This window comes from Enhydra lutris, unplaced genomic scaffold (genome assembly GCF_002288905.1).
Source record: "Enhydra lutris kenyoni isolate GAN:26980312 unplaced genomic scaffold, ASM228890v2 scaffoldscaffold20, whole genome shotgun sequence".
Lineage (NCBI taxonomy): Eukaryota > Metazoa > Chordata > Mammalia > Carnivora > Mustelidae > Enhydra > Enhydra lutris.
The window spans coordinates 13,430,156-13,455,851 of record NW_019154104.1 but is presented as its reverse complement, the minus strand read 5'-3'; the positions used below and the strand labels follow the sequence as shown (position 1 = coordinate 13,455,851).

Here is a 25,696-nt window from a genome sequence, read left to right as displayed (position 1 = left end):
GCATAAATTAAAAAGTATAAATTCTCAGTGATAAGTGGTCTTGAAAATCCAAGAGAGAACTGCATGCTAACCATGCTGATTCAAAATCACTAAATCTAGGAAATATTTCATCAGTTAAATCTTAAGTATTTGTTAAGTATACTTAAATCTTAAGTATTATGCAGGTGGGGGTATAGGTGACATTGAATTTGGAAGACTTTAAAAACTTCACCTGTTACCCTAGATCACCTCTCCCACACTGCACAGGTGACCAACTACTTTTTATTAACCCCAGAAGAAAACTAGAGTTTACTTTCTGTTAAAATGCCATCACCATAGTTGAAGGATCATAGACACAGTTGAGGGTAGAAGTGAAGCACTGTCTGCAAACAGGATTATGTGAAAGTTCACATACTAAAATGTAAGACCAACTAGTTTCTTATCCACTCAACTCACAGAATATTGTCATCAAAGTTAATACTTTCCAGATAGGAGATTAAAGTTCTGGGGAGGCTGACAACCCCAAGGAAAGAAAAAACCTACAAAAATGCTCATTGATATTTTCCTAAAAAGACACTGAAGTAAAACCCTTCAGGCAACAAACAAAAACACATAAGCCTCCCCCACAAACATGAACATGCATCCAAGGATCCCCAAACCTTAGGGGAAAGCTGTTGACATGAAAAACAGAGACTAGAACAGAGAAGGGAAATTTACAAGAATAGAAATAAAGCAAGAAACAGAAAACTTTAATAAAAAATTATAACAAATATCCTCAGAGAGATAGTTTTTTTTCATCTATAACTTAATTTCTTATAGAGTAATATTCTGAAAACAAGAAAAGGCTTTTGACTCCTAGAATAAAACATAGGGAAAACTTTCTTGACATAGGCCTTAGTGATGATTTTTTAGATATGACACCAAAGGCATAAGCAACAAAACCAAAAATAATCTAGTGGGACTACATTAAATCAAAAGGCTTCTGCACAGCAAAGGAAATGCTCAGCAAAATGAAAAGGCAACGTAAAGAATAGTAAAAAATATTTGCAAATCTTATGTCTGATAAGAGGTTAATACCCAAAATATATAAGGAACTCTCACAAATCAATTTTTTTAAAAACCCAAATAATCTAATTGAAAAAATGGGCAAAGAACATGAACAGGCCTATTTCCAAAGCTACAAGTAAGAGGCAATTTTCATTTATAAGTTGAGTAAATTTGGGGGACATACAAATGGCCAATAGGAATATGAAAATGTATTCAACATCACTAACCACTAGGAAAATGCAGTAACCATAATGAGATGTATCCCCACATATGTTAGAATAGCTGCTATCAAAAAGAGAAGAGAAAACAAGTATTAACAAGAATATGAAGAAAAAGGAACACTTACGTGCTGTTAATAGAAATATAAACTGTACAGCCATTTTGAAGAACAGTATGGAAGTTCCTCAAAAAATTAAAATTAGAATTATCATATGATCCAGCAATCCTACTTCTGGGTGCATATCCAAAGGAAATGAAATCACTACATTGAAGTGATATCTGCATTGCCATGTTCATTGGAGAATTATTACAATAAGGAAAACATGGAAACAAGTACTTATTACAATAAGTAAAACTTAGATGAATACTTTTAAGTGTTCATCAATGAATGGATAAAGAAAAGATGGTGTGTGATATATATAATGGAATATTACTCAATCATGAGAAATCCTGCCATTTGCAACAACATGGATGAACCTTAAGGCCACTATGCTAAATGAAATAAGTCAGACAGGGAACGACAAATAGTATAGGATCTCACTTACATGTGGAATTTATAAAAGCCAAATTCATAGGAACAGAGAGTAAATTGGTGGTTGTCAGGGACAGTGGGTGGGGAAAATGGGGAAATGTTTGTCAAAGGGTACACAATTTCCAGTTATAAGTTGAATAAGTTCTGGGAATCTAATGTACAGCATGGTGACTATACTTTAAATAATACTGTATTGTATACTGAAAAGTTTCTAAGAGATCTTAAAAGTTCTCCCCCCACATACATACAAAAAGAAATGCTGGCTATATGAGGTAATGGATGTGTTAACTAATCTTATTATATTAATCACTATATATATATAGAGAGAGAGAGAGAGAGAGAGAGAGAGCAAATCATCACATCGTATACTTTAAATTTACACAATGCTATATGTCTATTATATCTCAATAAACCTTGGCAGGGGGAGAAGAAGTCCTTGGAAACAAAAAATATGGTAGTCAGGGCCATAGGCAAATGCATATATAACTTTAGGATATATTTTTTAAAGATTTTATTTATTTATTTGAGAGAGAGAGAGAAGCAGACTCCCCAATGAGCAGGGAGCCCAATGTGGGGCTTGATTCCAGAACACTAGGATAATGACCCAAGCCAAAGGCAGATACCCAACTGACTGAGCCACCCAGGTGTTCCCAACTTTAGAATATTTTGACAGCCCATTCCCCCAAAAGGTTTTACTAGTCTGAGTTCCACTAACCAATTATTAGAGTGTCTGTTTTTTCACAGGCTTCCCAAAATATACAATGTATGCTTTAATGTCAAACATTCTTGTAGGTGGTATCTCCCTATAGTTTTTATTTTGCATTTCTCTAATTATGAGTGAGGTTGGACATCTTGCTATCTCTTTGTCTGGTTAAGTATATTTATTCTTATTTTTTCCACATTTTTCCTAATGGGTTTTATGCTTCCTTGCCCCCAAATTTTCATAGTTATTTATGAAAATAAATATCATAATTATAAATAAATAACAAATTTTCATAGTTATTTATGAAAATAAATATCATAGTTATAAAATTATATCTTTATATATGATATCATTTGTAAGTAAGTACCTTTTACCATTTTGTTTTTTGTCAGCTTATTTTGTTTACAGTGAGGGAAAAATATGGTAGTCAACACACACACAAAATTAACCAGTTTTTAAAGATAGAGTGGAAAACAGCTCCCAGAAAAGAGAACACTCAAAAATAACATACGGAATAGAGGAGAGAAAAGATAAGAAAATTGTAAGTTCAAACTTTTGGAGGGGGAAATAAAAACAACAAAAAAAGGAAGTTGTGAGAGATGTTTTCCCATAAATGAAGGAAATAAGTTTTCAGAATAAAAAGATCCGTAAAGAATTCTCATGAATGAAGAAGAGCTCATGGAGGTACATCATAAGTCATGAAAATGCTGTGATAAGGAGAATATCCTAGAAGCTTTTAAAGAGAAAAATCACGTTACCTGCGAAGATTGAAGACTCAGCATGCCATCAATCTTCTTAGCAGTAACATTGAAAGATAGAAAATAACAGAGTACATCCCTCAAATTCTGAGGGAAAGTTATTTCCAGACTATCAAGGATAGAGGTAAAATAAAGACATTTTCAGACATGAAAAGTCTCAAAATCCTGATTTCCCATTCACCTTTTCTTGGAAGAAAAGAAAGAGGAAAATTAGGAATTCAGAAACAGTGGTCAATATAGGAAAGAAATAAATGGAATTCCCAGGATGACCAGAGGTCCTGGGAATCTTGAGACTAAGAAGTCTACTCCAGAGCTTAAGGAGAGCTCCAGGAGAGAGTTCTAGAAATAAAATAGATTGATAGGCTATGATAGTCATACAAGATTGACTGTATGAAAAACTGTTTTGCTAGATGTTTCAGAGAACTTAAGAGCACACAAGAGGTCCACTCAAACCAAGGTATGTAAATAAAACAGAGAGAAGACAGAAAGCTACACAAGAAAGCTACACAAGAAAGGAAATGAAATCAAGATATGCAGAGTTGTAATATCCAAAATACTAAATACAGGTTTAACCAAATATGTCCTAAAACTGTTCCGGGACATTAGAGGGGTTGTCTGGAGAATGTGTGTGGGGGTTAACTGAAGTGAAGTGAGCTAAATCCTCATCTTCCATAAGAAGAAATCAGTGGATGAATCAAAAATCAATAAATCAAGAAATTATGGAAAGAAATACCTGTTAAAAGTTAAAAGCAGTTGTTCCAGGGACATCAGAAAGCAGACTAGAGGAGAAATAGCACAGGGGCCTGCTGCTGTATCACCAAGCTTCCAGTGTAATTTGCTTTTTAAAAATAGGTCCACATATTATTATTTTAATGAAAACTAGAATTGAATTTAAAAAGAAAACCACAAAGCACAGGAAGAGGAAACAATGGAGATGGCATCATTTGAAAAGGCAGTAGCAGGAAAGCACAGAGTAGACGAAGAGTTCAAACTCCCTCTTCAAATTTCAAGCACAGTTGTCTTAAAATGCATGAATAAACTAACCATGGGTGGCTTTATGACATCACCTTAATTCTTGTCTTGAATTTCTGTCAAAATCTTTTACTGTATTCCCCACAAACTTTCTCCCCATTAACTAGATTTTAAGATCTAAGGAAATCAATTATGTCTTTCATTTTTTGTAATTCCCCCATTTCAAAAGACAAGATGGCAAGTACAATAAATATCTGATAAATTGTAACCTCATACCAAATAGCCATGATTTGGCTGCGATTTGGTATAAAAGCCAAACTTGGAAAATCTTAAGCTCCAGCTAAAGAGAATAGAAATGTATGACATACATATTTCTGCCTCATAAAGATATTTGAGAAAGAACACAGTCATTTCTAACAGTCAACTAAAGCAGTCTAACTTGCCCACTCATTTTACCCTCTTTTTTTCAAGGTTAATTCTCAAAAAAGAATCTAATTCAAAACAGGTGCAACATTTAAAGTGAGATCTATTCTCCAATCATTGTTATATATTTAAAAAATGCCTTTTAAATTTAGTTCAGGAGTTGAATATTTTTTTACTTATTGATTTTCTCAATCAAGATATGTAGTCTCATTTTCCATTTTTATGCTTTCCATTTTTGATTATCTTGTTTTCTTTTAATCTTATTTTGAAAGAGAAGCTCTTGGTGTTTATAATCCCAAAGGAAAGAACACACTGAAATGCAATGCCTTCCATAATAAGCAGAGTTCTCTAAGGTCTAAATTATGTAACCCACATTAAAAAGCACTTAACTTACTATTGAAAATGACTCTAATAGTCCCACTTACTGTTATAAGTATCTCCTAAGAAGAGGACATCTCTGTAACAATATCCTTGAGTTTGTAGAACATTCTCAACAAAAATAAACTTTGGTTGTTATTAGCTGATCAAATTAATCATTTAAAATCTAAAGGTCATGGCACTGCCATCTTGGTTTAGAAAAGAATAAGCTTTTTATGTTTTTTTCTTTCACTCAGTAGTCTTCACAAAGTCACACTATTAGATGGCTGAAAAATGGTGGCAGAGTTTTTTGGCATGTCTGAGGTCCACAGGTGTGCTGAATACGTGATTTTCTAGGTTGATCCTGGACAAAGTTTTTTTTATTGAGGTATAATTTATATACAATAACATACAGTGTGCAGATTGGTGAGTTTGGGCAAAATTATGTTAGCCTATCCTAATTCAGGCTTAGAACATTTTCATCACCCAGAAAGTTCCCCTCTTGCCCCAGCTTTCATAGACAACCACAGATCTATTTGTTTTTCTCATATAAAAATCTAGGAGTAAAGCTGTTAGGTCACAGGATAGATATACATTTAACTTTGTAGGAAATATTGTCCCCAAAAATCCCATTTTCTATTCAAACCAGAGAGGTATGAAAGTTTCACACTCACTAGCCCATTGTATTGTCAATCTTTTTGATTTAGTTATTCTAGCTGCTATAAAGTTGTTGGGGCTTATTTTCTTTTTCCCTGATGATTAATGATGAGCATCTTTTCCTGTACCTAGTAACCATTTGTATATTTTCTTTTGTCAAGTGTCTGTTCAAATACCTTATCTTATTTAATTGGATTGTCTTTTTATTATTGAGTTGTGATCCTGAGTGAATTTTAGACCTAAATGAAATCAGCTTTAGTCCTAACTCCCAGCCCTTCACCATCCATAGTTTATCCTCTCTTTCCCTTTTCTCTTTCCTTTCTAAGGAGAAACAGCTAATCTGAAGCAAATTCGTCAAAATGTTCATTTACTTACTTATTCTGCAGGCATTTTACTGAGCACCTACTGAACTCCATGAGTGTTATAAGGATAAGACACAACTTCTGGGGGCACCTGGGTGGCTCAGTGGGTTAAGCCTCTGCCTTTGGCTTGGGTCATGGTCTCGGGGTCCTGGGATAGAGCACCGAGTCAGGCTCTCTGCTCAATGGGGAGCCTGCTTCCTCCTCTCTCTCTCTCTGCCTGCCTCTCTGCCTACTTGTGATCTCTCTCTCTGTGTCAAATAAACAAATAAAATCTTAAAAAAAAAAAAAGACACAACTTCTGCTTTTAAAGAGGTCACAGTCAAATTTAGGAGAAATGTGCATAAGTAACTATAAGTGTAATGTAAAAAGAGCCATGAGAAGTATTTAGATACCATTTCTAAGTAGGGTGACCGTGACCAGCAAAGTCCTCACTAAAGAAGGTGATATTTGAGATGGGCTTCAGATGAGGGGTAGAATTGCAATAGAGAGAGGCAGAGATATGAGAGAAAGAACAAAGGCAAGTCTAGAAAAACATAGGATGTGTTCAAAGAGCAGTAACAACAAAACATAACTTCGGCCAAAGGATAGTGTTGGAAAAATGTGTTGTGCTGAAATCATATTGTGGGGAACATGACCTGACTCAGGAAGTTAAGGGTGGCTCACTGAAGTATTACCATGCAAATATTAGTCATAGTTACATAACCCATTACAGTTTGGGGCCCTCTTCAAAGCACGCCTATGTCTTCTTTCCTTCACCTTTGCCCATCCTTGGCCCGGTCTTAGTCCTGGATACCTGTGTCCCAGCCACTGTGCCGTGACTACTCGTTTGCATCTCCTGGCTATTTGGCAGGCACGGGACCTTCTCAGAGAGCATCGAGATTGCACCCAAAGACTTAATCAGCCTGGCACACTTTGTCTCCTTTCTGTGCTTGCCAAGCAGAGCCTTCAGAGCAGTTCTCTTTGAGAGGAAAGGAACCTCCTAAGGTAGAAAACCAGAGAAGATTTGTTGCTAGGTTGTTCTGCTCATGGGAGTGAGAAATGAGTTGCAAAGATAAACATACTCTTACAGTTCCTGGCTTGGGCATCAAGTCCAACCTGCGCCAAGGGAGCCAAGTTTGGGGAAGCAATGGAAGCAGGTCATCCCTCCTTCCTAAGACACACACCTGTGTCTCCAGAGGCAAGTAGGTGACTTGCAACCACTTTGTGGAGTCCTTGAGAGCTGTGAGGAAAGTCACAGAAGAGTTTGAAGAGAAAGAGTAGACAACTACTTTTCCAGAACTTTGTGCATTCTCACTTCTTGCTGATCACAAGAGGAGAGTCTACTTCAGCCCTAGGAATCCTCAGACTGGAAGAATTGTGTCAACAACTCAGGATAATTGGATAACAAAAAAAATCCAATTTTACTGACCAGTAGCATCTCTTACTACCATGGCCACTGATAGGAGAAAACAGGGCTAATGCTTTAAGTCCCAGCAATCTGTCATGGTTACTTTCTGTAGCAATTGAGAAATCATTTGCAGAGCATTCCCAAACTGGAGTGATGATTCTTGTAGGAGAGAGATGATGGGGTAATGACAAAGGTCCTCAAAGTTGTACAAACATTTGTATTTATTCAACTGACTAAAAGTGCAACAACTATCATCCTCAAAAGTTTTTACTTTAACTAAAAGAGAAGTTCTCCAAAGCACTGAGAGCCACTGTTCTAGAGCAATGACCTAAAATGATCATTCATTTTACAATGAGGGGATTCAGTCTGAATAAATCTTTTCATATCTATGCCAAGCTGAAAAGTAAACTAGAATGACTTTTCACCCTTGAGAAAGAATAATTCACAAACCCATTTACTGTTTCTTGTAACACGGTTTTGCTAAAGCTAATTCTTTAAGTAAGGGCTTGTCACATTGAGAGAAACTAATAGAACATAAAAGAAGATTTGCTGAGTTTGCGTTCTAGGAAAAGAAACTTGCAAAATGTTCTAAATCATAAATTCTGAACAGTTTTATTAACTAGTCACTTCTCTTTAGCTAGGAATCCTCAACAGTGCTAAATCTTAAGAACAGGAAATAAGTAGGAGCACTTTTTCTTTGTAACTTTAAGTATAAATAATCTACATTTTATTAAGTGCCAACTAGCTCTATGCTAAACATTTTTATATAAATTATTTTATTTTATCCCATCAACCACAAAGGATTCTGACTTTTCTAACATGACTTTTCTCATATTTCTTGGTGATTTCACCAATTTCAAGTCTCAGTTACGTATGGGGTGAGAGAAGAGAAATAAGATTGCATGGGTCCAAACAGCTGAGGCAAATATAATGTTATGTAGAAAGTTTTACTCATGATTTTACAATTAATTAGAAGATGCTAGCCATAGGCATAGTGATAGGAGGGGTGAATCAACCTAGGATTAAAATTTTCAATAAATAACCCACAAACATAAGCACGAGAAGCAGTTTTTGGTGTAAACAATGAGGCATTCTGTTCTTCTCAAGTTAGTATGGTTGAGTACTAAATTCTTTGACTCTTCTGAGATTTTTACTCTTGGGACAGATGGAAGGAAATAAGTAGTTAAGGGTTTTCATTCTGACACAATATTTCTGCCAGGTCACTGAAATCCATTTTGTTAATTATGTTCTGCTTCTGATTCTAAAGGAAATAAACACCTTAAAAGAAATTGGACTTTTCACTTCTCACAGGTAGCACTGAGGTCAATCCTTCAGCCACTATGGTGAGGGTCGTTTTGTATGTGTGTTGGGGAGGGAGAGAGGACTTAACACTGAAGACAAGGATAGGTTTGTGTTTAGCATCTATCCGGCTATTGGCAATAAGTTGCCATCATTTCCTTTCGTCATTGTGTGGTAAAGAGTCGAGCTTACTGAATTACGGTATATGGATAGTTTTTCTTTGAAGAATCCATCATGCGAAGATAGTAAACTCCATGAGATTTTTCTGGGTCATGGAAGCTACAGGCTTAAAAGAAATGTAATTATATAAACTTGAGAGGAAGAAAAAGAGGACAGCAGTGATATCTGAGTTACAAAGCAATTTTATATACATACAAAGACTTCAAGGGAAGATTAGTAATTTATGATCATCTGAATCTTTGGCCTATAATCTTCTTATTATTAATGGCAGACATGTTTGAGCTTCAGCTGTGTTATAGGTTCTTTACAGATAGTAGATGGCCTTGAGCCTTTTTAACTATTCAATGGCAGGTGTTATAAACCCTCTTTAACAAATGAGAAACTGAGGTGCAGAGAGGATAGGTAAGTTCCCAAGGTCACCTGGCCATAAGTGAAGGTTCTAGAATGCAAACCCAGTAGTAACTAATCCAGAAACACCATTTCTTCCTAGCACACAAGGTTAATTCTTCTCACATAGGATTATTTTTGCATCTGTTGTTCTCCAACTTTGCTAGATCATATTCTTAAATCTTTGCTTAAAATAGTCCAGGTCTTTAGCATCTTCCTCAGGAAAAAACCAAAGTCCTCACAAATAGCATTCAAAAACCTTGCTATAACAGCTTCTTACCCATGACCTGTTCTCTGATTCCATCTCCTACTTCTTTCCTCCTCATCACTCCACACCAGCCATACTGAACAAGTCCACTTAAGGATTGTACACTGTCTTCTCTATATAGAAGGCTCTTTCCCCAGATATCCATGGGGTTTGCTCCTTCACCTCTTTCAAGTTTTTGCTTAAAAGTTATCTTCTCATTGAGGTCTTCCCTGAACACCCTAAATTTGCAAGCTGCCCACCATTCTTCATCATGCTTCCCTGCTCTGTATTTCTCCATGATGCTTATTACTATCCCCATCTGGATGTCTAATAGGCATCTCAAACTCAACCTGTCCAAAACTGAGCCCCTGATCTTTCCCTCCACACCTCCCTCACTTGCAATCTTCCCCATCTCAGGAAATGGCAACTCCATTCTTTTAGTTGCAGACCAGAAATCTCAGAGTCATTCTTAACTCCCCTTTCCCACTCATATCCAATTCATGAGAGATTTCCATTGATTCTACCTTTTAAATCTATTCAAACTCCAGCCATTCTCAGCATCTCCAGTGCTCCCTCTCTGGTCCAAGAGACCATCCTCTCTTTTGTTGGTCTCCTCATTTCCAACCTTTGCGCTCTTTGGTTTACTTTCAAAGCAATAGCCAGACTGGTCCTTTCAAAATAAGTCAGATAACATCATTCCTCTAAAGATTCTTGATCTCACTCTGATAAAAAGACAAAGTTCTTCTGATGGCCTATAAGGCACACATGATCTGGCTCTCCATTACGTATCTGACTTCTACATTTCCTACTCCTCTGCTGTCTCAGCTCCCACCACAGTGGCCTCCTTATTTCTTCAAACATAGCTGGAACGCTCTTACCTCAGGGCTTTGGCACTAGCTGGTCTCTCTGCCTGCACTGTTCTTACCTCAGATATCAACACGTTCCTCTCCCTCACCTCCTTTAGACTTTTGCTCTACTTACTGTCTCTTCCATGAGGACTTTCCTGACACCATCCCAATTATACCCCACTTTTGAGTTCTTCCTTTCCTCTTCCTGGTATTCCTTTTCCCCACAGTTTTATTATTATCAAACTTACTTTTTTTTTTTTAAGTGTCCCTCTCTCCCCACTAGAACATAAGCATGAGAAGAGCAGGAATTCCTGCCTGTTTTGTTTACTTCTATGGCCCTAGCTCCTAGCAACATAGACCAATACATAGGAAGCAATCAGTAAGTATTTGTTAAAAAATGCATATCATGTTTTTAAATTCTTATAACCAATCAAGTCACTCTTTTGATTTATACCTTTTAAGCCCTTAAGTTATTTCTGAGTCAGTATTAATAAATTACTTAAACTGCCTTTTAAGCAGTAAATTAATCTTCTTTCTGTTTTAGATGCATATCATCTACAATTTGCAGATGTGACTACACATCTTTAATGGGTCAGCTTCTGCCTATCAATCTTTAGGAAAAAAACCCACATGTATTAGAAGCAAACAAAAGAAATCTCCAATTGCTGCTGAAAAACACTGGCAAGCTAAGTAGTGCTTTTTTCATTGCAATTGAATTCATCAAAGGTTCATCTTAAATAATAATGACAATACATCTCACAAAAATGGAAATTGTTCCAGTGTTTGGGGATGTTAGGGTACATAATTGCTTGAGGAGCAATTTGTTTTTCCTATGACATTGAATATCAATTGGCTCTTTTTTGTTTTCCTGGCATCATTCAAACTCAGTGATCTTCTTGCCCTGTGTATAACCCAGCAGATCTCACCCTCTCCAAATTCACGTCCTGTTACTTTCATTAGACACTTAACTTGAGATGGTTCCCATGACCTAGACAATTAGGCTTCCAACTGACTGCCAGGCTGAGCTCAGCTGCATTCTGTTTTGTGACTAAATACTTGCTAGAGACGAATTCTCAGGAAGCGCAGTGCCCGTCACTTGATGAGCCCTTTGTGAAAAGTGCTTGAATCACTAAGAGAGAGGGCGGCCCTCCAGCTTGAGGTTTCCTTCCATATGGCCACACTCACAAATAATTTCGGATCCCTTTATTGCTGATAGCCACTTTCCATATTCTCTCACTCTGAACACAAAGTTTTTAATGCTACTACATTTTGAAAGTTTTATTTTAGAAAAGAAGGTACACTATTAATACATTCTGGATTCAAAGTGGGCAGATAAAAATTTAGGTGAATGAGGAAAGATACAACTTGAAAGAACTTAAAGTGATCCCTGCCTGGTTGAGTTTGGGGCTTTCATCAGACCAAGACTCTTTCTCTCCATCAACTTGGGGGATGCAAAACTGTCTAGTTGTCTAGTTGTCTGGCTGACTCAGCCTCAACGAGTATTTGTTCTAAGCTCTTATGCAGATATACATGCTAAATGGAGTCATGGTGAAGAGTGATACATTGAAACTAAGCTTTTATTTCCCCTCCCTCATAAGAGACCCCTGAAAAGATGGGAAAGGAATTTTTAATATACATAAATCCATAAGGACAGAGAGAACAGATGAGGATACATGGGTGGTCTGGCGAGCTACAGAATTCTGAAAGAAAAAAGGCAGACAGAAGGAAGACGATGTAAGAGTACCAGTCCCTGAAAGCTTGTATCTGGAGGGAGCTGCGTTGCCCAGCAGAACATCTGAAGAGCATGGGACAGGGAAGTGATGGGTGTGGCCTGGCAAGAATGAGACATGGGGCTAAAGACAGAGGATTTATTGAAGGTTTACATCTGGAAATGTTACCCCACTGCCCTGTTCATGCAAAGTGCCAGCAGCCAAGAGTACCTCCCTTCTAAGCTAGAGACTTAAAGTCTTTACTCTGAAGAAGTTGAGAAACTCTAAAATAAAAGAGACCTCCATATTCTGGCATTTTACGGTCCAACAGCATAATGGCCAGCTCTCCCACAGAATTGCCCTAAAGCAGAGTCTGCCAGTGGACAAGATCCCAATCAGATTTTCAGTCTTGTTGTTAAGCACGAGCACGCAACCTAGGATCACCAGTAAAAGAACCCTTATGACGTGAAAGACTGAAACCAAGAAAAACAAGGGGAGTGGAAATGAGTCTGGAGGAGCCATACACATTTCAGAGAACAGAAGAGAACTTTTAACAAGGCCACCATTAATCATCTGAGATAAATCTGAGAAGACATTTTTCACAGTAATAATGACAATAATAACAATAGACATTTATTGAGAACATAATGTCAGCTATTGTTGAACAAACCCAAGACGAAGAAACTGATACACAAAAGGGCTCAGTGACTGATAGTAAGTGCAGAAGCCAGGATTCAAACCCAGAGAGTCGGAATTTAAAGCACTTCTAAACATTATGTGTCCTTCCTCACATATACTATAAAAAAGGACGAGAAGGGGTGCCTGGGTGGAGCAGTCTGTTAAGTGTCTGACTCTTGGGTTCAGGTCAGGTCCTGATCTCAGGGTCATGAGATCGAGGCCCTTGTTGGACTCTGAATTCAGCACCGAGTCTGAGATTCTGTCTCTCCCTCTGCCCCACCTCCAGCTCGCATGCATGCTCTCTCTCTCTCAAATAAATAAATCTTAAAAAAAAAAAAAAAAGGGAAAGGAAAACATGAAAGCTCTTCTTAAAATGTATCTATGCATTTGACAATTATGTATTCAGAACCTTCTGTCTTTCAAGCACCAGTCTAGGTGCCAAAATATGGCAGTGAAGAGAATAGGCAGAGTCCCAGCTTTCATCAAAGTAAAACTAAAAAATTCAAATCCCGGCACAGAAAGGCAATACTGCATGATCTCACTTATATGCATAATCTAAAACAGCTGAGCTCATCATGAGAAAGTAGATTGGTGGTTACCAGGCTTGAGGGATGGGGCAATAGAGAGATATTGATCAAAGGGTGCAAAGTCTCAGTTATGCAGGATGAATAAAGTCTGAGGATCTAAGGTACAGCATGGTGACTACAGTTAATAATACTATTTTGTATATCTGAAATTGCTAAGAGAGTAGATCTTCAATGTTTTCGATCATAAGGAAAAAAAAACTATGTGAGGTGACAGGTATTTTCATTTGTTTTAATTGTGGTAATCATGTCAAAATGTACACATCTATCAAAACACCACATTGAGCACCATAAATCTATACAATTTTTATTTGACAGTTATACTTTGATAAAGCTGGAAACAAAAATTTTCAATTAATTTTTTTTAATTCAGTAGAAGAGATAGAAGATACAGTCAAGGAATTCTACCATTAGACTCAATGCAAGTAATAGGGAAGGGGCTCCTGGCTAACTCAGTAGAGCATGTGACCCTTGATCTCAGGTTGTGACTTTGAGCCCCACATTGGGTATAAAAACTACTTAAAAATAAAATAATAAAAAATAACATGAAAAATTACAAGCAAAAAATAGAGAGAAATCTGATGAGTATAGGAAGTTCCTTTTTCACTTACTAGGAATTACAGAGAGGGAACAAAGAACATGAGAGGAGTAAGTTATTCGGGAAATAACACCAAAAATGGTCCTAAAGCTGAAGAGCATATCCATCCAGACTAAAGGTTTCACCCCCACGCCCAGGAGCCAGCACAATAAGTGCAAAAAGATCCACACCAAAGCATACCTTCATGAAATCTCACACTAGGAACAAAGAGAGTGCCATATAATCAGTTCACAAAATAGACATGTGCCAAATAATCATGTTGCATGTTGCAAACCTACATGTCTTATACATCAATTATATCTCAGGAAACCTCGAAATTAGAGAGAGAGCAAGAGTGAGAGAGAGAGAGAGAGAGAGCCATAAAAGCTTCCAGTGAATAAAAACAAGTCAAAGACCAAAAATCGTATCAGTCTTACGAAAAGCTACGAATGCTAGAATTTGGTAACGCCTTTAGAATTCTGAACAAAAACTATTTGCTACCCCAAATTTTATAGCCAGGTAAGGTATCAACAGAATCTAAGGGTAGAAAAAGTAATCTTCAGACATGCAAGGATGCAGAAAGTATCTCCCTCATATGTAACCTTTCTAAGAAATTACTCAAAAATGTGCTCCAGTGAAATGGAAAAAATCAAGAACATTACACAAGATTCAGGAAGACATTCCCATTGGGGACAAAGAATACTCTTCTAAGAAGCTTGACATACATTGTGTAGACATTGGAGGAACCATGGTTTCAAGCTGGAAAGCCATGCAATGAGATCCAAGTTTTAGAAAGAACATTCTGTCCTAAGTCTGAAGGTGGGTTCTAAGACAAATCAGGAAGTTTTTGTGCAGCTTAGGTGAAATGTAATTCAGACCTAAATTAAGGTGGTAGTAAGGAGAACTGTGAGACTGTAGACAGTTACAGACATAAAAACAGCTAAGCTAACATCTGATTAGAGGGTGTAGTTCAAATGCATCTTACTGTAGACATTCATGGCACAGCTATAGGGCAAGGGCAAGAGAGACTCCATGAGAATACAAGTCCCAGAAGATGGTGGAGAGAAAACAGGACTTAACACCAGTAGGCTTGGAGGAAAGAATCACTCCATTTGGGATTTTTTGCGTGGAGAAGCAGCACTACAACCATTTTCAAGTGTAAAGGAACTCCTACCTTCCTTTCTGATAGTAGCCAGACTTTCTGATTAAAACTGTAGATCTTGGGGCGCCTGGGTGGCTCAGTGGGTTAAGCCTCTGCCTTCGGCTCAGGTCATGATCTCAGGGTCCTGGGATGGAGCCCTATATCAGGCTCCCTGCTTAGCAGGGAGCCTGCTTCCCTCGCTCTCTCTCTCTCTGCCTGCCTCTCTGCCTACTTGTGATCTCTGTCAAATAAATAAATAAAATCTTTTTAAAAAATAAATAAAATAAAATAAAATTGTAGATCTCTGCAAGAGAAGTTAAATCCCAGAAAGAGGGGAAAATTACCAAAGTAGCATGAGTGGAGCAGCCAGCATCTGGAAAGCGCAGCAGCTCAGGAGCACTTTAGGTTAACAGCAGGCCCAATGGATTAGAGCTACATCAAGTGGCTCATGCCAGCAGGGAGTGAGATGGCTCCAGATTGATTCCAGTTTGGGCTGTAAGTGGCTTTAGGCCCTTGAGATGATCTTGGAGATGTAGGCAAGGGCCAGATCTTCAGGACATTAAAAAACATGGTAGGAAGAGTAAATGTTATTCATGGTACATTGGGAAGTCACTGAAAGGTTTTCAGCAGGAGGAAGACCTTATTCATCCCCTATGCTATGACTACTTATTCATCCCCTATGCTATGACTACATCCCCTCTGACTACTCTGACTGCTGTGTGGAGGGTACACTGGAAGGGAAGAAGGTTAGACAAGAAAGCTATTGCACCAAGAGATGATGTTAGCTCAGACTGGAGCTGCAATTACATGAATTTGGGATTTAGGGGAAGAGAGGTGTTGTGTGTATATGTGTGTGTGTGTGTGTGTGTGTGTGTGTGTGTGTGTGTGTGTGTTTTCTTCCTAGATTAAATGGAGGAGGTTGGGTGGGAATGGAAGATTAAAAGCTAAGTTTGGGAAGGACCTGTTAAGTTGGAGTTGCCTATGAGGCATACAGGCCAAGATGTCAAATAAGCTGTATTTGCCAGGTTCCTTGCTTCTGACTTGGGCTAAGAAAACCCTAGACTGGGTAAGAAAGGAATTGACATTCATTGAATACCTACTATCTGCCAAGTTCTCATTATGTTACTGGTGTCTCTATTATAAGTTTTACACACATTTTCCAACACTGCTTTTCTCCATGCCCGTCCAAGCCCTCTCCCAATTCAGCTCCACTGGGACCCAACTGGAGGCCCCCTGAGATACGCTTGTTATAGACACGCAGACAAATGATGGAGTTAGTTCCTCCCTCCCAGAGTCCTAATGAGTCCCTGGAGGATTGTTGCCCCTGCATCTGTGTTCAGAAAAGACTCCAGAGACCTGACAAGAAGGGGTAGAGAAAGTTCCTAGGACACTAACCCCAAACTCGAGCTCCAAATTACAGTTATGGCTCCACCCTTGGTTTGCTGAATCTTTTTGGATCTAATATGCCTCCTTTTCTTCATCTTAGCCACCTGCTTCATAAAAATGTTCTGAGAATTGTAGTGAGATTCTAAATTACCTAGAGAGCATCTTAATGTAGGCTCCTGGGTCCCACCATCAGAGATTCTAATCCACTTGGCTTTGGGTGTGGCTCAGGAGTCTGTACTGCAGGTTATTCTGACGCTGGTCCAGGCACCACAGGAAACCCTGATCTGCAGAGTGGTAAATTCCCAGCTTTCACGAAATATGTGCCTCAGTGCTATCTATCCCCCCCACGTCGATCACTATAGCACTTTTAAAATAAGGCCCCAAATTCTTTGACACTCCTCCCATTGTGAGATGGGTTATATGTTCCCTGTCTTTAAATCTACTAGTTCTCTTGGGACACCCCAGATGCTTCCTCTCAAAATGCCCCCTTCTCAGAACTTGACTGCCATGATATGAGAAGCCCAAGCCATGGAGAAGCCACATTAACAGTCCCAACTGAGCTGAGCTTTGAGTCATCTCAGCTCTGGCCCAGACACGCAAGCGAAGGAGTCTACGGATAGTATCAGCCCTAGTCACTGATTTGCCCCAGCCTTCAAGTCTTCCGGGCTGAGCCCCAGACATCACGGGGCAGAGACAAGCCGTCCTTGCCACGCCCTGTTCAAATTCCTGACAAATTCAAATTCCTGACAAAAGCTATGCTAATAATAAAAAGATTGTCGTTTGATGTCACTTAGTTTTGGGGTGTTTTGCCACTTAGTAACTGGGATGGTTCCTAAAATGTTTTTTCAAGAAATGTCTATTAAAATGCAAACACAGTACTTGGAAGGATAAACTTTTTCAGATGAACACATGCAATCAGTGTGTGTAACAGACAGCAAAGCGGGGAAAATGAGCCAAGAGATGTTCTCTTGTTTCACTGACATGAAAGCATCCCTGGATAAAGGCACATAAGTTGCTTTCAGAAAGCTGAAGGCAGAAAGATGGCAACCCTTTGAAGACAGCAGAGCTAAAAGAGAAAATGCTGCATCAAAAGGACAGCTCAAGGAAGAAACCAACATCTAGCTTCCTTTACTTCCCGGTTGCATTTATGGCCAGCTCCAAAATCCCTCAGCTCTCAGCAACTACACCAAAGTTGTTCATTTATGCCAATTTTCCAAATGTACTTATGAGTACATGAAAAACAGAATAGCAAATGCGGCACCCTTCCCTGAGAATCACAGGTCTATAGTAAGAATGGGCTTAATATGAGAGCTTCATGCTTGTAAAAAATGACTAGCAAATTCTAGCAGCCTTGAACCCCGAGAATGTAAATCCCAGCTAAGTCAAATTACGATATGGAGGAAGAAGCTGTAACTACAGGAATTTTCTTGCTAATAAGATACTACTAATTATAGTAAACATTTTAAAATGTAATTATTAAAAAACTGTAAAGTGGGGCACCTGGGTGGCTCAGTCAGTTAAGCATCAGACTCTTGATTTCAGCTCAGGTCATGATCTCAGGGTCGTGAGACAGAGGCCCACATTGTCATTGGGCTCCATGCTCAGCAGGGAGTCTGCTTCTTCTCCTCTCCCTCTCCCCCTCCCACCTCTCTAAAATAAATTATCTTTTAAGAAATGTAAACCATTATAAAATACATAAAATATAAGAATATTTAGTGAATATTTTAATTGATAAAATATAAAATAAGAGAGGCTAAGTTAACTATTCATGGTTTTATTCAAGCTATTATTCAGTGCAAGTAAAAATGATGGAGCAAATAATAAAAATTATTTTAAAAAAGGATGGAGCAAGACATATAATCTGTATTTTCTGGGACTAAGAACAGGAAATGCCACACTGCAATGTGAATTAATTCTACTTTAGTAACTAACACTAATGTCTGTGCCCCCAGCTTCACCACCCTTCCCATTGTTTTTTGGAAGTGACTTGAATCTCACTTCTCAGATTAATAACCTAAGTAAACTCAGATTATTAATATAAATATTGGAGTTTTCTTTCCATGAAGTACATTTACAGCCTTCTAAAGAAACTCTGGGGAGTTTGTTCTCAGTCATGAATTCACCATGTAACTGGTACAATTCCCAAGTTCATTAGACTTCCATGATACTTGTTTTGGTCTGTATCAGTGAGCAGCTTATTAACCCTAAATCCCTAGTCCCCAAAGAGACTGAGAACAATCCAGGCCCCTCTAAGCCTGTTCAAATTTATTTCTCTTGTCTCTGGAGACCCTTTAGTAGTTACATGGTGTAATTTTCTGGAGTAAAATTGTTATCTGTCTCTGATTCCAAGAGTTTGCATTTATTGCAATGAGTAAAATAGTATGTCTCCTAAACTATTATTTGTACCAAGCCATACTGGAATTCCAAGTAATAAAAATGGGGAGTCCATTGTAATATATGAACTTGGAAGCCAAACGTCCCCCCTTAGACCAGTGGCAGTATCTAAAGAACTGAGTCTATGTTCAAGAGCAGAAAGGAGCAAGTCCCTATCAATCTCGGGCCCACTTGACCTTCTGGTCACGAAGTAGAAGGCTCTGGCTGCTCACCACCTCTGTGTTCTCTCCTTCCCAGGGACGTCTCTTACACCAGCGTCGCTGCCCTGCCATCCAAAGGCCTGGAGAACCTGAAGGAACTGATCGCAAGAAACACGTGGACTCTAAAGAAGCTTCCACTTTCCTTGAGTGTCCTTCACCTTACACGGGCTGACCTTTCATATCCAAGCCACTGCTGTGCTTTTAAGAATCAGAAGAAAATCAGAGGGTAAATGACAGGTGTCTGGAATAAGCGACAAGAGGTCTCGGTGGAAGTTGAAGTAATTTCTGGGTTGGGGGAAAGTTTGTGGTTTGAAAGCCAGGCGGAAAGAACTGAAGCATCCCTAAGAAACATAAACTCCATAGGACACAATGTCCCTGTAGACTGAAAGTGACTGCAGATGAGAAGTAAGACCAAGGTCACTGCATCACAGCAGGGAGGGGTAGGGATCTTGTAGAATCTTGTAGAGATTATACAACATGATTCCTACTCTCCAGATTCAACACATATTAGGTCCTCAACACATACTAGATGCCACAACTATGAGGACAAATTAGAAACACAAGCAATTAAGACTTCGATTATGTCACAGCTTTCTGGATGCCTGTGTGTGGGCTTTGGACTCAGCTGGCTTTGTACCCAAGCTCTGCCACTTTCTAGCTGGGTTATTCCAGCCTCCTTACTTAACTTCCCCGACCCTCTGTGAAGGGAGATTGTACTGTTATCATTCACAGAGGTTTTGAGAAGATTAAATGAGAACAGAAAACACCTATTGCAATGACCTGGAATGTTTTAAATTCTCAATAAATATCAGCTAGGTTATGAGTTATTTTATTATCAGACTGCCTGCAAGCTGCAAAGGAGGGACAGCCTTCTCTCCATGCTTTCTCTGCATCTTGTCTTCACATACACTTTGCCTCTACTTTATTCCCCCCTTCTGTCTCATGTAATCCTGTTGTCCTAACACCACCTTCATTTCTCATGTATTCGCTTCTTCTCCGTGTCTATACAATATCTACTGGCTGACTTTCTGACTCATATTTGCATCAGAAATAAACTGGGACCTAGTTGTCGGGGCAGAAGCAAAAGGGAAAGTTCAATGGGTCTGCAAAGAAGGCCAGTATGGGCGTGACACCTGCAGAAAGACAGAAGCGGGTTACGGGGGGGTGATAGGAGCCATCAAGGAGGCTTGATACTGACACCATGTGGCCCTGGCTAAGAAAGGACAAGGGATGGGTGGGAGGTCTAGAGAGGACCTCAAGGTCAGGGCCCAGATTTCTTATTAGCCTCCAAAAAGGTTGGAATATGCAGTCCATGGGGCATTTTAACCAGAGCACAACAGATAAATCAATATTCCAGCAGCTAAAGCGAGTTAAAGAATCCCTTGTGATGTCAGTATGGGGGGCTAGGGAAAAACTAAATCTCACTTCCATGAGCATGTCTACATCCTAGCGTACATTTATTCATTTGTTTGATAAATATTTATTAAGCACCTACTATGTGCTTGGCACTGTCTTATCCTATAGCAATGACTAGGTTGGACAAGAGCCCTCTTGCATTTTGTTTACATTCTAGTAGGGGAAGCATATAGGAAGATACCAGATATTACTATAAAAGAAATAAACATAAGGTAGGATAATTTATTTAGGGAGATCAAGGGACACTTGAGTGGGGTGGGGTGGGTAATAGGAAATGATGTAGGAGAAACAGGCCTGACTAGATCATGTAGAATCTTGTCAGATCATGGAAATCTCAGGAAGTCCACATATTTTACTCAGTGTTGGGGGACCATTAGGGGCTTTCAGCAAGCAGTGACTTATTTCTGTGCCTTGCAGAATCCTTGAGTCCTTAATGTGTAATGAGAGCAGTATTCGGAGCCTGCGTCAGAGAAAATCTGTGAATGCTTTGAATGGCCCCTTTGACCAGGAGTATGAAGAGTACTTGGGTGACAGCCATGCCGGGTACAAGGACAACTCTAAGCTCCAGGATACCCACAGCAACTCTCATTATTATGTCTTCTTTGAAGAACAAGAAGATGAGGTCCTCGGTTTTGGCCAGGAGCTAAAAAATCCACAGGAAGAGACCCTACAGGCCTTCGATAGCCATTATGACTACACTGTGTGTGGGGGCAATGAAGACATGGTGTGTACCCCCAAGTCAGATGAGTTCAACCCCTGCGAAGACATAATGGGCTATAAGTTCCTGAGAATCGTGGTGTGGTTTGTGAGTCTCCTGGCTCTCCTGGGCAATGTCTTTGTCCTGATAATCCTCCTCACCAGCCACTACAAACTCACTGTCCCACGCTTTCTCATGTGCAACTTGGCCTTTGCAGATTTCTGCATGGGGATGTATCTGCTCCTCATCGCCTCTGTAGACCTCTACACTCATTCTGAGTACTACAACCACGCCATCGACTGGCAGACAGGCCCTGGATGTAACACAGCTGGCTTCTTCACCGTCTTTGCCAGTGAATTGTCAGTGTACACACTGACAGTCATCACCCTGGAGCGCTGGTATGCCATTACGTTCGCCATGCGCCTGGACCGGAAGATCCGCCTCAGGCATGCATATGCCATCATGGTTGGGGGCTGGGTTTGCTGCTTCCTGCTCGCCCTGCTCCCTCTGGTGGGAATAAGCAGCTATGCCAAAGTCAGCATCTGTCTGCCCATGGATACTGAGACGCCTCTTTCCCTGGCGTATATTATCCTTGTTCTGATGCTCAACATAGTTGCCTTTATCATTGTCTGCTCCTGTTACGTGAAGATCTACATCACAGTCCGAAATCCCCAGTACAACCCGGGGGACAAAGACACCAAAATTGCCAAAAGGATGGCTGTGTTGATCTTCACTGACTTCATGTGCATGGCCCCAATCTCATTCTATGCTTTGTCGGCACTGATGAACAAGCCTCTCATCACGGTTACTAACTCCAAAATCTTGCTGGTTCTCTTCTATCCACTTAACTCTTGTGCCAATCCATTTCTCTATGCTATTTTCACAAAGGCCTTCCAGAGGGATGTATTTATCCTGCTCAGCAAGTTTGGTATCTGTAAACGTCAGGCCCAGGCATACCGGGGCCAGAGGATTTCTCCAAAGAACAGCAGTGGCATTCAGGTCCAAAAGGTTACCCGGGACATGAGGCAAAGTCTCCCTAACATGCAGGATGACTATGAACTGCTTGAAAACTCCCATCTAACCCCAAATAAGCAGGGTCAAATCCCAAAAGAATATAACCAAACAGTTTTGTAAGCTAACCCTACACTAGTTACAGTGGTAGGGGGACTTCTAAAAGGCTGGTTTCTTGAACATGTATTCCAAACCCATTACATACACCAGAAAGCTGGCCTAACCCTTGTGCAGGTGATGTTTCATGGGGTGAAAGTTCATTTCTGGAGAGAGGATAGCATTACCACCTAATCATTACCTCCCAGAAGGAAAAGAGACTACCAGCACGTCTGAATCCCAGTTGATATCAAAATAACTGACACTTTCTAGAAGGTTTGCTTGATGCTAACTGCAGCGACAACATTGTATAAGATGCTCAACAGATATCAACTGAAGCAGATCAACACTGAGCTTCTCACCTGTAGACAGTATTTCATACTAAAGATTCAGTAAATGGCAAATGCTATTAACTTAGTTGGTGACCACAAGATAAAATTAGCCCCAGGTTGGCTTGGTCCACCTTCGTGTTCCTGGATACAACCAAAGACAATGTGAATTCCTCGAAACTGAGAAGTCCAAAAGGATACATGCATGGAGTAGCTGTTATGAGGTGAAGGAGGGGAAAGGCTTAGCTTTGCGTCATTTTTTCAAACTCTGAAACTATTAATCATCTCTTCACAAGGATCTACCTGATGTGACCCAATTATTCTGTGTTTCCCGGAAAAAAAAAAAAAAAAAAACAAAAACTGGCAAGATTTCAGCTAATGTGGCTGAGCAAACTAAGAATTGTTCTTCTTGGCTAGTCTCATGGCATAAAAGACGTGAACTCTAAAAATATTTCTAAGTAGCTGCAAGTGGGAATTATGAACAGAGCACACTAAATCACCCACTGATTAATAAAGCAGGCTGGACACAAGGTAACTGTTTGCCCTCGGGCAAATCACAGGGCCACTTCTAAGTCTAGAAATGAAAGAGCTTGATGGCCTCTTCCAGGTTTAAAACTCAACATATATCCCTTGCCCTTAAAACATGTTTCCATGACCAAAAAGAAAAGTGCTAAGAAAGAAGAATCTGTTTTTCCTATCTTGTACGACTGCCATCTTTTTCTCTTTAGAGTCTAGACATATGACCCAGGAAATTTCTTCTTTGTTTCTTTTTTGGTTATGATGTCTGAACATACTGGTCTGGATCTGAATCATTCATCAAATTAATAGATCTACACAGCTATAATTATTAGGCCAAAAAGAGATTGGTATTCATATAATAGAATAAAAGGTGGTTTTACAAATTTTTACTCTATAGAGTTACTATGTCACTGTTCAGATTAACTTGAAAACATTGAACTTGTCTTCAGGGATTGGTTTCTTTACTTACTTGTTTCCAACCCACAATATGCACTAAAGCTATCAAACACTCAAATAAAGCAACATTAAAGCTATCAAGAGAAGTTTCTTCTCTCTGAAACTGCTAGCTCTTTCTAACCTGTTGATCATTGGGCATAATCTCTATTCCCCAACAGTGCTCCCTTACTTAAAATGGTTAGGATCAATCTTCATCCATAGATGTACTTTCCAGATTATCTGTCAAAACAGCCCCTTAATTTCATCCCAAACAGAGATGGCATTTGCTTTACAGCTTTTGTTGTTTTAAGTCTGTAGAGTAGGGTTAGTGGGCCCAGTGGACCCCCAGAGATGGTTCCCCTGATTCACCTAAGATATCCCCATAGCAATACCCATTTCTGATTATCACTGAGACTTGGACGTCTTCGTAGAAATATTATGCACACTTGAAATCATGACATATCCACCGTTCATACATCCATTCACTTGTGACTAATGAAACTAAAGAAACTAAACAGTTGTGTTATTTTTTGGCATGTGTTTCTCACCTGTGACATTTTGAAATAGTACATCCTGATAAATAATGTGTTTTATCTTGAGTAGTTGAAATAACACTTTGGAAACAGTCCTAGAAAAGTAAGTTCAACACCATTATTACTAAAATTTGCATTCACAACGTGAAATAAATTTTCTTCCTATGAAATGATTGTGCTGAGTCCTATAGTAATGCTTTCACAATTTGTGAGCTTCTTTTAGGGTCCCCATTATCTGTGTTACAACTCAAGACAAGAAGAAAACAATTGGTAAATTTGGTATTGAATTCATATTAATAAATAAATTGCTGACTAATGGTAACTTAAGTATAAAATTGCATCTTGATTATAAATGGTCTTTATGTGAAAAACTTACTCATGATGAATTGAATTATGATTCACTGACAGGCAGCGATGGCTAAGAGAAAAATATGGTTAATATTGACTTTGGGAATTTAAATAGAGCTCTAATGAAGATGACAAATCTATGCTACTTGGTCAGAGTTTAGTTTATCTAGCAGCTTTCAACTATCTGAAGATAGACCAAAATCACTAAGGATAAATGGCCTTTAACCAATCACAGAGATGTCACAAAATTCATGCCCTAAGTTTATACATGTTGCCCAAAGGAGTGTCTCTCAAAACACCCTCAAAGTTTATTAATTCTTGCTTGTTGGATAATCTACTTTTTATATCAGAAAGAACCAATTAGAAGAAAAGAGTATAATGCAGAGCAGCACCATGAGAGTGTCAAGAAGGCAAAAATGAGGACCAAAAATGAAAACTATAATCACAAGAATTCAAACCAATAACAGTTTGAGAAGAAATATTCTTAACTGCTTAGAGTTTGAGGGTGGGAGGCAGAATGTATTGTAACACAACAGAGTGATTCTTATCCTGAATACTAAGGGGACAAGAAAAACTGGGTAGCAATGCATCCTGTTTTAAAAGATAGAAAAGTTCTAGCTCCGAGGAGTGAGCTGAGTCCTGGCACCTACCAACCTTCTTCTTTCAAATTCCACTGAAATAACAGTGAAAAAGCATAAAATGGGACCAAGCCAAAACTATACTGTGAACAGGAGGAGTGACACCTACAACAGACTGAAGTCCCTGGTGGCTTTCTGGAAGATGGAGAGTCCATGGCCTGGAGTTGATGGATAACAGAGTGGACAAGGCTGCAGCTGGAACACAGTGACTGGATAAGGCAGTTGTGGAGAGATGTGTTCCTCCCTCCAGAGTCCCAGAGAGACCCCAAAGCCTGAAATCACATGACTGAGGGGCTAACTCGGGTAATAAATTGGAAATCTGTCTCACATGGCCACCCCATTGCCTCTCACTACATCAGTTAAAACAACTGACACATTCAGTGTTTGCCCCAGGCTGAAATCAAGAAAGTGATCTTAAAGGAAATGAGTGATCAGTGCAGATGGGGCCAAGCTCCTGGTCTGGGGCTGGGGCAGACCCAGCCCTCTTGCCTACTTCTGCCTTTGCATCAGAAAACAAAGCCTGGATGTTGACATAGGCATCACCATCAGCTCCCCAGTCAGGGAAAGGCATGTTGGGGAAAATATATATACGCCATTAACCTGACATTAGTCATCCTAACTTTCATTCAAAAATATAAGTGAACCACA

General features: G+C 39.2%; 1 protein-coding gene across 1 annotated transcript in view; it reads left to right on the top strand.

Annotated features, from left to right (window-relative positions):
* Nucleotides 1-22,908, top strand: part of LOC111148625 (thyroid stimulating hormone receptor) — a 165,028-nt gene extending 142,120 nt beyond the window's left edge. Inside the window, exons 9-10 of the mRNA XM_022505364.1 lie at nucleotides 19,064-19,252; nucleotides 20,860-22,908. Coding sequence (XP_022361072.1) covers nucleotides 19,064-19,252; nucleotides 20,860-22,273 — 1,603 coding nt within the window. The 3' untranslated portion in view covers nucleotides 22,274-22,908. The remainder of the gene's footprint in view (nucleotides 1-19,063; nucleotides 19,253-20,859) is intronic.
* The last annotated feature ends 2,788 nt before the right edge of the window (nucleotides 22,909-25,696 follow it).